Source organism: Prionailurus bengalensis, chromosome A2 (genome assembly GCF_016509475.1).
Source record: "Prionailurus bengalensis isolate Pbe53 chromosome A2, Fcat_Pben_1.1_paternal_pri, whole genome shotgun sequence".
Lineage (NCBI taxonomy): Eukaryota > Metazoa > Chordata > Mammalia > Carnivora > Felidae > Prionailurus > Prionailurus bengalensis.
Window position 1 is genome coordinate 59,332,989 of NC_057348.1, and position 17,211 is coordinate 59,350,199.

General features: G+C 50.0%; 1 protein-coding gene across 4 annotated transcripts in view; it reads left to right on the plus strand.

Annotated features, from left to right (window-relative positions):
• The first annotated feature begins 4,000 nt into the window (after positions 1-4,000).
• The window catches only part of ZXDC (ZXD family zinc finger C), a 37,784-nt gene continuing 24,573 nt past the window's right edge, over positions 4,001-17,211 (plus strand). For 2 of the 4 annotated variants that reach the window (XM_043588309.1, XM_043588310.1), the window contains exons 1-5: positions 4,001-5,014; positions 7,530-7,682; positions 7,781-7,859; positions 8,780-8,910; positions 14,048-14,218. In XM_043588309.1, the coding sequence (XP_043444244.1) occupies positions 4,045-5,014; positions 7,530-7,682; positions 7,781-7,859; positions 8,780-8,910; positions 14,048-14,218 (1,504 nt within the window). In that variant the 5' untranslated portion in view covers positions 4,001-4,044. The remainder of the gene's footprint in view (positions 5,015-7,529; positions 7,683-7,780; positions 7,860-8,779; positions 8,911-14,047; positions 14,219-17,211) is intronic. The other 2 variants (XM_043588307.1, XM_043588308.1) reach the window with 1 other exon arrangement.

Genomic DNA, 17,211 nt, shown 5'->3' on the forward strand with positions numbered 1-17,211 from the left:
GAGATATCACCTCACACTTGTCAGAATGGCTAAAATTAACAATGCAAGAAACAACAGGTGTTGGCGAGGATGTGGAGAAAAAGGAACCCTCATGCATTGTTGGTGGGAATGCAAACTGGTACAGTCACTGTGGAAAACAGTGTGGAGGTTCTTCAAAGAGTTAAAAATAGAACTGTAGATCTAGCAATCGCACTATTGGGTATTCACCCAAAGAACACAAAAACACTGATCCAGAGGGATACATGCACCCCTATGTTTATGCAGCATTATTTACAATTGCCAAGATATGGAAGCAGCCCAAGTGTCCATCCACCGATGAATGGATAAAGAAGTGGTGTAAAGGGGCGCCTGGGTGGCGCAGTCGGTTAAGCGTCCGACTTCAGCCAGGTCACGATCTCGCGGTCCGTGAGTTCAAGCCCCGCGTCAGGCCCTGGGCTGATGGCTCAGAGCCTGGAGCCTGTTTCCGATTCTGTGTCTCCCTCTCTCTCTGCCCCTTCCCCGTTCATGCTCTGTCTCTCTCTGTCTCAAAAATAAATAAACGTTAAAAAAAAAATTAAAAAAAAAAAAGAAGTGGTGTAAAGATACAATGGAATATTATTCAGCCATTAAAAAAGAACGAGATCTTGCCATTAGCAACAATGTGGATGGAATTAGGGAGTATAATGCTAAGCTACATAAGTCAGAGAAAGACAAATACCATGATCTCACTCATATGTGGAATTTAAGAAACAAAAGAAATGAACCAAGAAAGAGACAAGAAACTAGACTCTTAAACATAAAGAACAAACTGCCACAGGGGAGGGGGCGGGGTGTGGGTGAAATAGGTGAAGGGGATTAAGAGTGCACTTACTGTGATGAAACACTGAATAATGTACAGAATTGTTAAACCTCTATATTGTACACTTGAAATTAATATAACACTGTATGTTTGTTACGCTGGAATTTATACGAAACAACAAAAACAAAAAAATCCATTCATGATCTAAAACAAAAGTAGTGCCAACAGGAGAGAAGTACTAAGTGAAGGTACCTGTCTTTCCCCACCTCTCTTTAGAAGCAGTCGCAAGTACTAGCAGTGTCTTGAGTATCTTTCTAGAAATGTTCTAAGGATATGCAAATATGTGAACATACACATCATTTCTCCCTCCGTATATAAACAGGATCCTTCTAAACAATGTTGTGCATTGACTTTTCCTGCCAATATATTTTTAGCAGAGTCATACAGAATGCAAAAGTTACTGTTTTAAAACGTACAAGTCAGTGGTTTTTGGTATACTCAACTGTGTTGTGTACCCATCACCGATGTCTAATTCCAGGGCATTTCCATCACCCCAAAAAGAAATTCCATAGCTATTAGCAGTTAGTCCCAATTTCCTTTTACTGTGCATCCCCTGGCAACCACTAATCTACTTTCTGACTCAATCGATTTACCTTTTCTAGACACATGAGTGGAATCTTATAGCATGTGGTCTCGTGTCTGGCTTTCTTCCCTTAGCATGTCTTCAAGGTTCACTCTTGTTGTAGCCTACGTCATTTCTCTTGGGTATATGCCTAGGAATGGAATTGCTGGGTGATAGGGAAATTCTATATCTAACTTTTGAGGAGCTGCCAAGCTTACTTGCACACTGGCTTCACCATATTACATTCCCACCAGAAATGTTATGAGGGTTCCAATTTTTCTGCCATTCTCACACTTGTTCTTTTTCACTTTAAAAAATTATAGCTGTTAGTAGAGAAGAAATGTTATATCCTTGCGGTTTTGATTTACATTTCCCTAATGAGTAATGATGTCAAGCATCTTTTTGTGTGCTTATTGGCCATTTGTACATCTCTGGAGAGATATCTATTCAAATCCTTTGCTTTTAAGTTGGGTTGTCTTTTTGCTGTTGGGTCATGAGTTTTTAAAACTATATTCTGGGTAGTAGTTGCTGATCAGATACAGGATTTACAAATTTTTCTTCCATTCTGTGGGTTGTCTTTTCACTTTCCTTTTGGTGTTCTTTGAGGTAAAAGAGTTCTTGGTTTTGATGAGGCCAAATTTGTTTCTTTCATTACTTGTGTTTTAGTTTCACATCTAGAGGAAACCATCCCCTAATCCAAGGTCACACAAATATACTGTTGTCTTCTAATAGTTCTTGTTCTTACATTTAGGTCTTTGATCCATTTTGAGTTACTTTTTGTGTCTGGTGGGAAGTACGGGTCCAAATTCATTCTTTCCTATGTAGATATCCAGTTGTCCCAGAACCATTTGTTTTTGAAAAGATTATTCTTTCCTCCATGGAATGGCCTGGGAACAATGTATTTGCAGACATAAATTATGTATATATATAGTGTTTCCTATTCTTTAAAATTTTTTTTAACGTTTATTCATTTTTGAGAGACAGAGAGAGACAAAGTGTGAGTGGGGGAGGGGCAGAGAGACAGAGGCACAGAATCTGATGCAGGCTCCAGGCTCTGAGCTGTCAGCACAGAGCCAGATGTGGGGCTAGAACTCAGGCACCATGAGATCATGACCTGAGTTGAAGTCCGACGCTTTACCAACTGAGCCACTCAGGCACCCCTGTCCTATTCTTTTCAATATTATTTATGTACCTTATTTTTAAAATACTTTTGGGGTGCCCGAGTGGCTCAGTTGGTGAAGTATCCAACTTCGGCTCAGGTCATGACCTCCGGGTCCATGAGCTCAGCATCAGGCTCTGTGCTGACAGCTCAGAGCCTGGAGCCTGCTTGGAATTCTGTGTCTCCCTCTCTCTCTGCCCCTACCCGGCTCACACACACTCTCTCTCTAATATAAATAGACATTAAAAAAAAAATAAAGTACTTTTAATAATAAGGCACTCATCAATAAACATTTAACTGAGAATTTTCGCTGTTAGCCTCTGGACATACAGCTTGAATGAGACTGACACAGTTCCTGCCCTAAAGGAGTCTACATTCTACAGGCGGATATAGACCATGAATTAGCCAGGAAAAGGGCAAATAAAAAAAAAAAAAACTGCACTTGAGAGCTATAAGGGGACACAAATCAGAGGGAAGGCAGAAAATAAGCTGGGTGAGGGTGTATGTGATCAGAAGGCCAGTCTTCCTAGAGGAATCAGAGACCAGATGTGCAGTCTCTGTGGGTGGAACTGGCTTGGCCTGTTGGAGGAACTGGGATAAGGATGGGGGGTGGGGCAATGGGATTGTAGAGTGAGGGGTACAGTGGTGACAAATGCAGGGGAGACCAGCTAGGCATAAGAGCAATGGGGTGTGCCAAATGAGTACACAGCTATGCCCTATGGAGACTAGACTGGGTGGAGGGCATGGCGGATGCAGCGTTATTTTGCTAGGAAGCTAGTCGTGAAGTAGGGGTTTGGGTCAGGAGAGCAGACGGAATCCGGGTTGAGGGGTGGGGTGGGGGAGTTCAGGCAACAATGGAGTAAGGGCTGCGGAGGTGTAAGGCTTTAGGAAGTTTAGTAGGAAATGCAGAGTGTAGGCGGGGGTCCGTTCCAGGGGGAAAGGATCTGCGGGCACTACTCGCAACGTCTGTGGGCCAGGAGCCAGAGCCAGCGGGGCGGTTTCCAGTCCAATTAGCCCAGCCTGGTGCCGGAACCCTGACTCTCCCAGTACCTGGCTGTGACCTCGGGCAAGGGACTCGAACCGTCAGTGCCTCAGCTTCCTCACCCTTGTGAGTGTGAAGATAGTTGGCTGCTATTACTAATCCACTACCCAGTGGAAAGCCGGTACTGTTAGGTCGGGGGCAAGCGTCGTTCCCCACGGAGGGATCCGGACCGCAGCTCGCGAGGTCGGGGCCGGCCAAAACCCCCGGGGCTCGGCGGCCAGCAGGCCTTGCGGGCCCCGCGCTGACCACCCCGAGTCCGGCAGGCCTCGCGCAGCGCCCCGCGGCTCACGCGCACGCGCAGCTCCAGGCCGGACTCCGGCCGTGCTCCGCGCCGGGCTTTGGCGCCGATCCGCCGCGGCGGCCGCACGGCGTCGCGCACGGCTGGGCGGGGCGGACCGCGCTTCTTCCGAGGCGGCGGCTGCGACGCCGCGGCTGGGCCCAAGATGGACCTCCCGAAGCTGCTCGCCGCCCCGACCGCGCGCGGAGCCCAACATGGCGGCGGCGCCGGCGGTCCCGGCCGGCTCCGCCGAGGCCCCGGGCCGCCGCCCAGCCCTGGCCCCGCGCGCCGCCGTCTGCTGCTGCTGCGGGGCTCTGAAGATGGCGGGCCGGGGCCGCTGTGCGGGGAGGCCCGGGCGGCGTCGGAGGGCCCGGGGCCGAGTCCCCCGCCCCCCGAGGATGGCAGCGACTCCTTCGTGGTGCTGCTGGAAGTGGCGCGCGGCGCCGCGGCCGAGGCGCCCGGGCGGCGGGAGGTCGGGCCCAGCGCGGGCGCGAGCCCGGCCGGCCGTCCCCAGCAGGGCCCCAGCGGCGCGGCCGCCGCCCCCGGGCCCGGAGCGGGCCTCGCGGGCACCGTCACCATCAACAGCCAGGACCTGCTGGTGCGTTTCGATCACGGCGTCTTCACGCTGGCTGCCGCGCCTCCGCCGTCCGACCAGCCGCCCCGGGGCCCGCCCGCGCCTCCGGGGGAGGAGGCCGCGAGCCCGGCGGAGGGCCGCCGCGGTCCCCCGGCCCCCGGCTCTGGCGCCCCTGGCTACCGCTGCCCGGAGCCGCAGTGCGCGCTCTCCTTCGCCAAGAAGCACCAGCTCAAGGTGCACCTGCTCACGCACGGCAGCAGCCAGGGCCGGCGGCCCTTCAAGTGTCCCCTGGACGGCTGCGGCTGGGCCTTTACCACCTCTTACAAGCTCAAGCGGCACCTGCAGTCGCACGACAAGCTGCGGCCCTTCGGCTGCCCCGTGGGCGGCTGCGGCAAGAAGTTCACCACAGTGTACAACCTCAAAGCGCACATGAAGGGCCACGAGCAGGAGAACTTGTTCAAGTGCGAGGTGTGCTCCGAACGCTTCCCCACGCACGCCAAACTCAGCTCCCACCAGCGCAGCCACTTCGAGCCCGAGCGGCCCTACAAGTGTGACTTTCCCGGTAACCGCGCGCCACGGGCCTGCGGGCGGGCTTCGGGGGGCTCCCGGGGCCCCAGGGCCAAATTCAGTCGCTCACAGTGGGTGCGGCGTCGCCCTGCCTTCTGCTGCTCACTTGGGCAGGATTTAAATTCCGTGGGCCGAGAGTGAGGGGCGGGAACGGAGCACTCTTGTGTCTGTGTTCCAGTTCTTTCCAGGTGATTCGCTTAGATATCTCAACCCTGCATTGCTGCGGGGATTTCGACAGCAAGGTAGTAACAAATCATTACAGCCTTCCTTCCCCGCGGTGGAGGCAACAGGTCTCTCTCTTAAAGTGCTTTAGGTTAATGAAAGTGATAAAGCATCTTCCCAGAGATTTGTCTTATGAGTCAGGCGTTTGTGTTCTTTGGGCTTTCATCGGTTAGAAATGGTCAGTTATCAGATATTTCTGCTGGCACACACCAGTGTGGGAGGAACACAGATGAATCTGGCCAGATGCCACATTCTGAGGCCCTGAGGCCTGAGGGGGATGGTCACAGGTGTGGTGCATTGCGCTTTTGGTGGCTTTTCTGCTTTTATTTCCTTTGGACTTCAGTTTGGGGAAGTCCTAAAAATTATCCTCATTTCACAGATGAAGAGTCCGAGGCCCAGCAGTGTAGGTGAAATCCAGTGGAGGGTTTTCTCCTCTTTCGTTGTCTGCAGTGGGAGGGAATGCAGGCTCCACAAGAGTAAACTCCACCAGGATCGGCAGTTTTAGGTGCTCTAAGGGGAAGAATGTGCCTCCCCAGGAGGAAGAGAAGATTCCCGCCTGGGAAGGAATTGACTTGGGGGGGAAGTGACACTGCCAAGCCAAGGCAGGGAATATGGGCTGTGGTGGTGGTGTGGGGTGGGGAGTGAAGTTGGAAGGGTGTGGGAGGGCCCGTAGAGTGTGAGGGGCCTTCCACTTCCTGTTCATCAAAACAAAAACTCAACTATATGCCTAGCACACACCCAGCGTGTTACTGATGTATTATATACGTGCAGCGCTCTCCTAGTAATGTGCATGTTGTAAAAAATACACTCACATATAGAGACTTTTAAAGGGTGAAATGAAAAACACATGTTAATAGATTCTTCTGTTTTCTTCCCACATGCTTGTAGACTGTCTTGTGCATCCTCTTTGTGGAGAATATGAGTTTAGAGCACCGTTTCAGAACCTTTCTCAGTTACATACCGTGAATCTGATGATGGCTTATAGTCTGCTCCCTAGTGAAATGCACCAAGAGTGTCGTTCCACGTATAATACCAGGAAGATCAGGGCTGTAGCTTGCTTTCGGGTATGAAGTCCCCCCGAAAGTTTTGAGTTGGATGATCAGTGGGGTGTTTTAAGACGGGTGGGGTCAGGAGAGGAACCAGTGAAGCCCCGTTAAGTGTTCTAGGCCTGAGTTCCATGTAGGAAAGATTTCAGAGGGAGGATCATAGGCCTTAGTTGTTGATTGCAGGGTGGGTGAATCTTGCTAAGGGCTGAGAGATTTACCTGTTGGAGTGTATGAAAATACATCCAAGCCCAAAATAGGGAATGGGTGGGGGTGGGGAGGGAGGGCAGATTTATGCTAAAGAGGAGGAGGATTTTAGGGCATTTAGGAAGATGAGCACTTCCCAATTAAGCATTGCTAGGGAAAGTAGGGTTCCTTGGGCTAGTGCTTTGATGCGGTGATGATGCACAGCGTGTATCTGCTTAGTGGTTTACAGGCACGATGGTAGCATGTTAAAGGCTCTGAGAAGAGCTGCAACAAAGATACCTGGGAAGCATCTTACAACCTAGTATTTTCTACTCCATTTGAACACTGAACCTTTTTGTTAAAGGAGAGCTTTCGATGTGGAAAGTCTGTGAATTGCTGAAGTAGGCTCCTTTCTGGTGGCTCCACTGGGGTTGGCGATAGAGGTGAAGGAAAAAGCCAGGGGAGTGAAGATGACCCTGGTAGCCTCCTTTGACAGCAGGGTACCCTGGGGAAACAGGCAAAAGGAAAAAAAAACCTGGTGACGGGGGGGATGCTGCCGGTTACAGAGGATGCATAGAGGACACAGAGGGTGTGTGTAGGACAGTGCATCACCCCCAAGGGGTGAAAAAGTCTCGGACATAACAATGGTTTGTGGCCCTTCCAAGTGCAACTCCTGCCAGACAAAATCCTTGTTCCTTAGCATCTGATCTCTTTCATTGGGTTTTCTTTGGTCTCGCATAGGCAGCCCTGACACTTGAGTTCACAGAGTGTAAGCAAGATCTGTGCTGTGGAACTGGGAGCACATTGCTGTGATTGGAGCTCCCTTGATCGGTGGCTTCATATTGAAGTCCGATGACAACAGGTGGCCTGCATGTGCCTATCGGCTGCCTTTACAAAGCCAGATGTCAGCGGTTGTAACAATGGTTGTAACTTTCTGGAGGGCTTCTGACTCATTTTCTTCCTTGTTTGCTTCACGGTGTCCTGGAGTGGTGGCTAGGTTAGCCGTGTTATGTGATTTTTGTCACACCAGTGAGCAGCGTTTGTGTTTTCTTTGTTCAGGCTGTGAGAAGACATTCATCACAGTGAGTGCTCTGTTTTCCCATAACCGAGCCCACTTCAGGGAACAAGAACTCTTTTCTTGCTCCTTTCCTGGATGCAGCAAACAATATGACAAAGCCTGTCGCCTGAAAATTCACCTGAGAAGTCATACAGGTAATGAGCTAGAGAATGCAACATCGTTTGCACCCACAGTTTGTCATTGTGGTAGCTTGCATTTATGGTGACGAGGTGTAATTTTTGTCTTTTCCAAGGCGAAAGACCTTTTATTTGCGACTCTGACAGTTGCGGCTGGACCTTCACCAGCATGTCTAAACTCCTACGGCACAAAAGGTACTCTTTACATTTCGGTTCAGTTACCAGTATGGGAAATGAATTTGTTGTTTGTCCGCAGCAGAAGCCTGTGGATGACATGTATCTGTTGACGTTTTTTTTAAGTTATAAGAAAAGGAGCCCGTTGTAGATAATTTGGTAAATTCAGAGAGCTGTGAGAAGAAAACCACTCAGAATCTGATCACCTAGTGTCAGGTTTTTTATGTATACTTGTTTTTGAATGTAATTTGTGTACTTTATATACAAGCTAATATTTTTAAAAAAGTTAACACTGTGGAAGAACCTTTCCTTATGTCATTACAAACTTTCCGTGGTGATAATGACGACCCCGGAGGCTTCACCTGTGTGCAGGTACTGGTCGGCACTTCACGTAAACGAGATATCATTTAACCTTCACAGCAACCCTGGCCTTGATGTTCTTCTCGCTGTTTTGCATTGGGGCACAGAGAGGTTGAGTGGTTTGCACAGCTGGGGATTGAGGGGTTTACTGTAAAAACGTTACTCAGGAAAGGGTGGTGTTTATGCAAGGACTTGAGGATTGCAGTTGATTTTCTGTGCACGCTTCTCTTTGCCCTCTGTAGCTTGGAAACCTCGTTTGTTACCAGAATCTGTAACCGTCAGAAGTAGCTTCGTCAATACATTTGGGACCCAGCTGTTCCGATGGAAGCAGCACTAATTGTTGTGTCTGACTCTCAAGTCAGCCTTGTCATTAAAGTAGAATTTCTAATTACAGGGTAGCTAAATTGCAAACCTGCCCATAAGGGCTAGAGTGAATTCAGATTTTCTGAAATGTACTGATCATTTTCTTTAAATGCTGAGAGTTTGTAATTTGTGGGATTTTAAACAAAGAATCCCCTCTTGAGGCCTGGTGTCTCTGGGTGGCGTGCATAATCACCGTTCCTGTTTCTTTGTTCTCCCAGGAAACACGATGACGATCGGAGGTTTACCTGTCCTGTGGAAGGCTGTGGGAAGTCCTTCACGAGAGCAGAGCACCTGAAAGGCCATAGCATCACCCACCTGGGCACAAAGCCGTTCGAGTGTCCTGTGGAAGGTAGATTTTTAACACATTCCTTTGAGCTCTAAACTAGCACACGTCCACGTTGTTGTAAGTTTAAGTTGTTCAAAGGTAAGTTTTATTTACATAACGACAAGCTGAGCACAAGTTGCAGCATTGGGTTTAATTGGCTGGTTTTTAGTTCGTTGTCTTACCTTGGGAGCAGTGTAGTGAACCGACTTCAGAATCAGACCAGGGTTGATTCCTGGCTCTGAAGTGCACTCACGAGATCCGTGGCTCTAGTTATTACCTGTTTAATTTGGCGGTTGTGAGGATCAGGGGAAAGAACGTGTGGAAATGCCTGTTTTGGCACCTGGTACCTGTCACGGACTCAGTAAATGGTAGCCACATGGACAGCAGTAGTCAGGCTGGCTTTTTAAAAAAACGTACTGGGAATTTTTTTTCTCTGAAACACCGAAGGCATGATTCGTTGGCCAGAAGTCAGCTCTGTGGCTTGTCCGTGCTGGCCCTGCTGTAGGTACCGCAGATGCGCCGGGATGGCAGAGTGGGTCAGCGTGTGGTTGTGAATCTTGATCCTGGCCCTCACCCGTTGGTTGGAGATCTCAGGCCGGCTTCTCTGGGCCTCAGTTTCCTTTACCTGGAAAGTGGATAATAAAGACCGGTGTGAAACTGAGACCAATTGCTAGAATGTCACGAAGATAATGTGTTGATTAAACATAGTTTAATCAAGACACGGTTCCTCCTGTCATCAGAGCTCCAGTTGGGGCGCACCAGGTAGGCCAATAATGTGCGGGGTGCTGTGGGGACAGAGGTCATCCGGACTGTTCCTGGAGCACGGGGGGCATGGGAGTGGCCTCCCAGTCAGCCAAAGAATGAGGCAGAGCTAGCCCGGGGCAGCAGGGGCTGGGGGGGTGGGGGGGAGTGGAGTGCGGTGGAGGAGGCAGGGAGGCCAGTGCGAGGCAGTCTCCCAGAGCAGCAGTCTGAGTGCTTGGGGCAGGGGAGTGGTGGGACCATTGTTTGAGCTTAGGCTGGGTCCGGTGTCCTGGGGAGACGGCCAGCACCTGTATTGGAGCTTAGCGGTGGGAAGGGCGAGAAGGCACGAGCGAGCGAGAGAGAGAGAGAGACAGAGAGAGAAGTTCGTGCACCAGCAGTGCTGGGTGGTGGATATGGGCGTATCTCACTTGAGGTGGGCACGCGGGGCTGGTGGTTGAAGGAAGAGGACGGGCTGCATTTTAGGTGCCCACAGGCTTTCCACATTCCGATGGCAGGGATGCACTGCTTTCGGGGTTCAGTGAGGAGGTGGGCCGGGGGTGAGGCAGGTAGCACGTGGTGATGATTTAAGCCGCAGAAGTGGATGTGGCGCTCGAAGAGAGGTGTGCTCTGAAAAGAGATGGTGTGGTGTGGTGCGATTGAAGGCCTGAGTGCCGGAACCAGGCGTCCTGGACTCCAGCCTCGAGCCTGCCACGTAAGTGGCTCTGTAACTTCTGACAAGCAGCGTGAGGGCACTGTGCCTCTTCTCCTCATCTTTGAAGTGGTCACAAACCCACACAGGGTGCTTACAAGAGGGCTCTATAGGTAGCAGGTTGAATGGAGGCATATAGAAAAAACCACAGATGTCACCTACTGCCGTTGTTACCATTAAATGAAATTAAATGCTATTAAATGAAAAAGAAGGCCTAGTACAAAACCCTGGGGACCGCCACTCCTGCCGGTGGGAAAGTAGAAGGGGAGTCCTAGGAGGGTCCTAGGAAGGAATGGGGAAAGTGGGAGCATTGGTGGCACTGAAGCCAGTAGAGGAGGATGTGTGGGGAAGGAGATGGGTTGGGCGCTGAGGTAGTGCGGCAGGGCGGTGAGGAACCAGGGGCTCCTCCGGTAGGGTCAGCGGGGTCCCGCAGGGGGAGGGTCGAGGTTCAGTGGAGTGACTCGGGCAGAGCCCGCTCTAGTGCCCTGAGCGGTGAGCTCTGGTGAGGCGGGGGGTGGCTTGTGCCGACCCCTCTCCTGGAGGTGACTGAGGGAAAGAGGAAGGGGTGGTGGTTGGCTACAGAGGAGGGGTGGCTTCTGCCTTTCTGTATTTGTATCCTCGGGGGCTGTGGGCATGTCTGGGCATTGAGCTGGTAGAGGCGGGTGTGGGTGGGGAGATCTAGTGGTGCTTGATCAAAGAGCGTGCTTCTCGAGGGAGTGGAGGTAAGGGCTGGAGCCTCGGGGAAAGGATCCTAGAACTCTTTTGGGTTGGCTGAGAGTTGATAACTTTTTTTTTTTTTAAAGAAGAGTTGATAATTCTTAAGTCTGGGTGATTAGACCATTTTTCCTGCTTTGTTTGAACTGTTTCATAACAAAAAGTCAAAAACAACCACCACCCATCTTTTTGTAGTAACTGGAGGAGATGGAGAGGGTAGGGCCACACGGCAGTGAGTGTGCTGAGGGAGGACAAGGTGGTGGAATGAGGACTGTGTGTGTGTGTGTGTGTGTGTGTGTGTGTGTGTGTGTGTGTTGGGGCGTGTCTAGTAGGGTGTGTCACTATGTGCACCGAGTGGAGGTTGGAATGTGTGGTCCTTATGTAAGCGGGGAATTCAAGCTGAGGACATTCCCTTGACGTTTGTCATTGGTGGGCTGCCTCTGCCCCTCCTCGGGGCGGTGGGGTAACTTGCTATAAATGTGGGGTGCCAAGCACTGATGACTTTGATTTGTGAAGAATGGGTACGCATCTCAACAGGTGATGTTGCAGTTACGAAAAGACAGCCATGGGGCGCCTGGCTGGCTCAGTCGGTGGAGTGTGCGACTCTGTTGATCTTGGGGTTGTGAGTTTGAGTCCCACGTTGAATGTAGAAATTACTTTAAAAAAATACAGTCTTAAATAAATGCAATCATCTTAAACAAAAAAGGTGATTATCAAACATTAAAAGAAAAAGACCGCCTTTAACACACATGGAAAAAATGGTCATATTCCTGGTCATCAAAGGATGTACAAATTAAAATGAAATGTATTTGGTTCCCTATCGAATTAGCAAATATTTTAAAAAATCGAAACCACTGTGGCAAGAGTGTGACAGACATCCCTGTTGTGGTTGCCCCTTCCTTGGCAAAGCAGTTTGGTAAGAAGTGTTTTTGGCACCTCTGCTCTGCGATCTTCCTCTGTAAGTCTGTGCTGAGGGGTCCCAGCTGGAAAAGGGGCTGAGGCGTCCCTCCTGGGCCCTGTGTGGAGCAAAGCACAGACGGTGCACCTGGGACTGGAGGCGTCTGTTCTCTCTGGTGTTTTCTCTCAGGAGCCTGACCTGAAAACAGGCTTGAAGCTGCATTTGAAAATGAAATAAGTTCAAAACTCCTCTCAGAGGCAGCCAGAGCCTTTCGTCATCTGGCCGCATCCTATCCTCATAGCCTCTTTTCCTGAAATAGGCCTCCCGTGGGCCCCAGACTCCAGCATTTCCACCTCGCCATTCCAAGACGGTGCCACAGTGCATTGATGCGCTTTCCATTTTCTTGGGCACTGCGCGAACACTCTGTAGCTTGGAATCGTTTTCACGTTGTCTTTATAACCCTGTGCGGCAGGTTGTCATTCCCACCTGAGAGGAAAGGAAAAGGAGACCTGGAAAGAAGAAATGAGGCGCGGCCAGTAGGGGCTGACTAGAGTTGGGCTCCAGAGTCCAGGCCCTGCCCACCCTGCTGCCCTGTTGTGGCCTCCACACCTTAGAAGGCAGCTCCTTGGCCTGCACGCCCCTCCTGCTCTGCTGTGCAGCCCTGACTCCATGTCAGGACCCAGTCACCTCAGATGCTTCTTGCCTCTTGAGACCTTTTCTGTCGCCTCAGGAAGTGTGCTCTTTCTTCTGCTTCCAGAACACTTCATGGCACTTGCACTGGTTTTATTTTTCCCCTTTGTCAGGACAGCTGGTTGGTCATGTACTTGCAGGTCACAAGCTTGTAGCTGCCAAGAACCCCGCTTGCCCTCTCTGTGTCCCTGTGGTGCAAGAGCTCCAGCAGTGGGGGATCAGGGCAAGAGGAAAGTGGGGGAGTTTTTGAATTAGTCTTGTTCACCCTCTGATGTGCGCGCAGGTCTGTGGTCTTGTTGACTCCGGCTAAGCTGTCGAACAGCCAGCAAGGTGATGCCACCTGCAGGCTCCACTTGTACACCCGATTTAGGGTCATTTGCTGGGTCCCTTTGGGCATCAGTTTCTCAGTGGTAAAATGAGAGGAGTTGGCTTTGGTGATCTGTTGAGGTAGTTTCCAACTCTTAAATGTTCTAGGGTTACGGTTTTTGTAGTGGTAGCTAAGTGTAGATGATTGGTATACATTTTTAGCAATTGAATTTTGAAGGGGTTGTTTAGCACTTAATTTGACTGACTTTTCCCAGCAGCACCGTGTAATGGGTGAAGAAACAGGCCCAGAGTTAACTAGTCCAAGGTTATGTGTCTTCTATGCAGGGGAATTTTATATCTCCTTTTAAATCCAGTTTGCTTTCAAATTTAATTCCTTTGTATTGGGGAGGAAGAATTTTTTTCTACCCTCTCCAAGTGGTTCTAGCTGGACTAAGTTAAATTGACAGGAGACAGATTAATAGGAAATAAAATTTAATTTCATATATATGGGAAACTCACACAGATGTGAGATTCCAGGTACAGGCAAAATGAGGTATATATGTTATCCTGAGCTAGAAAGAGGTGGGGGGTTGGGATCTGGGATTTTCAAAGGGAAGGAAAGCAATTCACAAGAAGATGAAAAGAGTGAGTGTTTGGGGAACAAATGTTTACTGGGTCCATGGATGACAATGGGACACAGAGAGGACTTTGATCAAATAGGCCTTGCTAGGCCTTCCCTGTCCACCATACCTCGTTAGTGTCATAATGTAGTTATCTATGGTGATAGCTTTTTTCCTGGAGTAGGTCCTCCATCTGCCTCCATCGTTTTAGGCAGTCGGGAGGAGGGATGTCACAGTTTATTCTTGAGTCTTTTAGGCCTTGATTGTTTCCAGCTGGCATAATCTGCATGCCAAAGTGGTGGGCTTGGGGCAGTCAGCTTTGGCCCCTACATTTGTGATGCTGCCCCAAAGGGTATTGTGTCTGTCCCTTGCCAGAGGTCAGAGCATAGACATGTACTGTCTTACGATTCTGATGGGAAGAAAGGAAACCACTAGTTCCTTGGGAATCCTTAGGTTTATTGCTTATTGTTCTTTTTGTTCCAGGGTGCTGTGCCAGGTTCTCTGCTCGTAGCAGCCTCTACATTCACTCCAAGAAACACCTGCAGGACGTGGGTGCTCCGAAAAGCCGTTGCCCGGTCTCCAGCTGTAACAGACTCTTCACCTCCAAGCACAGCATGAAGGCTCATGTGGTCCGACAGCACAGCCAGCGCCCAGGTCTGCTCGGTTTACTTCCCTCCCAGAGTGCTGCAGATGTGTAAGCTCGACGTGTGTCAGAGAAGCAAACGCACGTCCTTCCTTCCTCTCCTCCTTTCAGAGGTTGTCAGAAGTCACTAAGGCGAGCACAGTGAAGCCTTACCAGCCTGTGGACCACACTGCCAAGCCTGGTGGCATCTTTTGGGTTCTCCTGCCGCTTCTTGCCTCTGACCCTCTATTCCTTCCCGTGTGTCTGAAGTGCTTCTTTTGAGGAGTATTCAGTCCTCCACTATTTATTTACATATATATGTGTGTGTGTGTGTGTGTGTATACGTATATATATATATATATATGTATATATATGTATGTATATGTAGCTAGCTAGCTGTCTATCTCTCTACCTACCTATCAGTCTCCCACTTGGTTGGCTTTTCCTAATATGTGTCTCCTAAATCTGTCTCGCTCTGTGATCTCTGTCCTGAATTCTGAGCGTGCCTCTCCCCCATTTGTCTTTTTCACTCCTCTTTCTCTGTCCTGTTGTGGTCTCTGGGTACTTCCCTTCTGTCTCCTCCCAGCACCGAGGTGAGGACAGTCCTCAAAGACCAGACAGAGTTGTGTTTCACATTGTGGTGGGGCCGGGAGGCGCAGGGGGTGGGGGTAGTTGGCTTGAAGTTCTGGGGAGGGTAGAGCAGAGAGGGAGCCACAGTAGTAGCCTGGAGTGGGGATTCCAGGGATGTGAGGGCCTGGTTCTCTGGCTACATGGTGGTGTGGGACTGACAGGCTGCCTGTAGAGGCTGCGTGCACAGCCCTGTGGGCAGGACCTTGCAAGGTCTGGGCAACTATGCACTGCCGCTGCCCCAGACCACTGGCACCAGCCTGCTCTCCCGACGGGGCCTGTTTGGTGAAGTCCTGGCTAGCCTTCAGGTCATTTGAGTGTGCTGCTAACTGGGCCCCGCTCCCTGCCATCTGTGCGACAGGCAACACCAGCCTTGGGGCACAGTCACTTCCTAGCTGTGTGATCCAGGGCAGGGCACAGGTCTGCAGTCCCCCGTTTCCTCATCTTTCAAGCACGGAAGAGAATTTGAGTAGTTCTCTGAGGGAAACGTCCTTCTTCTGCTTCTTTCCATCCTGTTGATATGTGGTCACTTCACTCCTGTGGCCCTAACAGCAGTTGCCATTTAGCTTTGTATTTGAAGAAGCTGCCCTACTGGGCTCTAGGTGTTCTGAGGGCTCCTGTCAGGGACTGGCACCTCAACACGCAGAGTCCAGTCAAGAGCCTTAGGCTGGTGTTGAGAGGCCTTCAGTGGTTGGGTTCCTCCCTCTGTCTACGAAACTTACCCCTCACCACTCCCAGTTCTGAGCCCGGTGCTATGGGATGCTGTGCACCCAGGCCTCTGCTTTGCTCCTGTTCTTTCCTCTTTCCTGGCTTGGCTCATTCAAGTCAGCGATGGCATTGTTTATTTCAGATGAGCTTCCTTAGTCTGTCTGGATATGAGAGCCTCTCAGCTGCTTTTGTAGTGCCTGTGTTTCCCAGGCTCTGAATTTATAATACGACATTGACCTGAGTGTCGTTATTCCCTGCCATGGTCAGGGGTGGATAACTAGGTAGTGTCCCAGTGCTAGCCCCGTGAGAAACAAGTGCTCGGGAACGTCCGTTGTTGTGGATATATACTGCTAGGGGCTCTGCCAGGCCCTGGGCTGGCTGTGGGAGTTCCCCTCGTGGTGCTTCTTGGGCCAGAGCATCCTCACGGCCCTGTCACTGATGAAGCTGAGGTGGAAAGGAGAAGGACTTGTCTAAGGTCAAAGAGAGTTGGTGGAGCGAGGTCACAATGGAAACCTTGGGCTAGAAGCTGTAGTAATTAATGTTTAATGATTTCAGAATATCTGGGCCTCGCAATAATAGGTGTCCAGTAAATACCTATGGAATTAATGTGATGCTAAATAGGAAATTTATGAGCAAATTGGTCTCTGCACTGCGATTTTTTTTTTAAGTTTATTCATTTTGAAAGAGAGTGTGCACGTGTGCATGGCAGGGGCGGAGAGAGAGGATCCCAAGCAGGCTCTGCGTTGTTAGAGGAGTCCAGCACGGGACTTGATCCCATGAACCGTGAGATCATGACCTGAGCCAAAACCAAGAGTCAGACGCCCAACCGACTGAGCCACCCAGGCACCCCTTAATACTGTTTTTAAACTGTGAAGTAGTGTGACGCCTAAAGAAGATAGATTCAGAATTTGGTTATTAATTTATTTGTCTGTAGCTGATTTTCTTCATAGGTTTGCGTTGGAACTCTAATAGGCACTCGGAGCTGGTGTGCACAACTGGAAAGTACTTTGGGATTAGCTAACAGTTGGTGTAGGCGGAATAGAACCAGAGAACTGAGAGAGCCTTTTCCCTCTGGCCAGGCACTGGCACATTCTAGAAGCTTCAGGTAGAAGTTTCTTGGGAAGAAATAACTTCAAGGCCCTTTTGGCTCCCAAATATTTTGTGCTCCCATCTTCCTGTTTGCTTGGTGCTTGAAGAATCCTAGGATTTGGGGTGACTGATTGGGTGTAGTGGTGTATAAATCCCTGCTTTGAGTGTTCCTCGAAATATTTTAAAAATATGCTTAATGTTTATTATTCCTCCAAGGGAAGTGTGTTTAAAGTGTTTAATTGAATGACAGAGATTCAAATATTTAAAGAGTGATATGACCAACAACTGAGACTGAATGAACACTTAAGACTCAAGAGGGATTTATTAGAATTATTTTTGCTATAATCATTAAATGCTATTTAGGAGCCAGGCACCAGTGCCTGGTGCTGAAGGGACCGTGTGGGTCAGATAGACTCCCCACCTCCAGGTGATCATGGCCTAGGGGAGGTAGGAGTGATAGAGGTTGGAAATACAGTGGTGGCGGGGAGGAGGAGAGCCCGTCAGGAGAGGCCCCTTGGAGGGAACGTAGCTCCTTGGGTGCCCTGTGGCTGATGTCTAAGTTCTCTGCGGTCCCTAGAGCTGGGGCCTTGAGCCAGGGCCT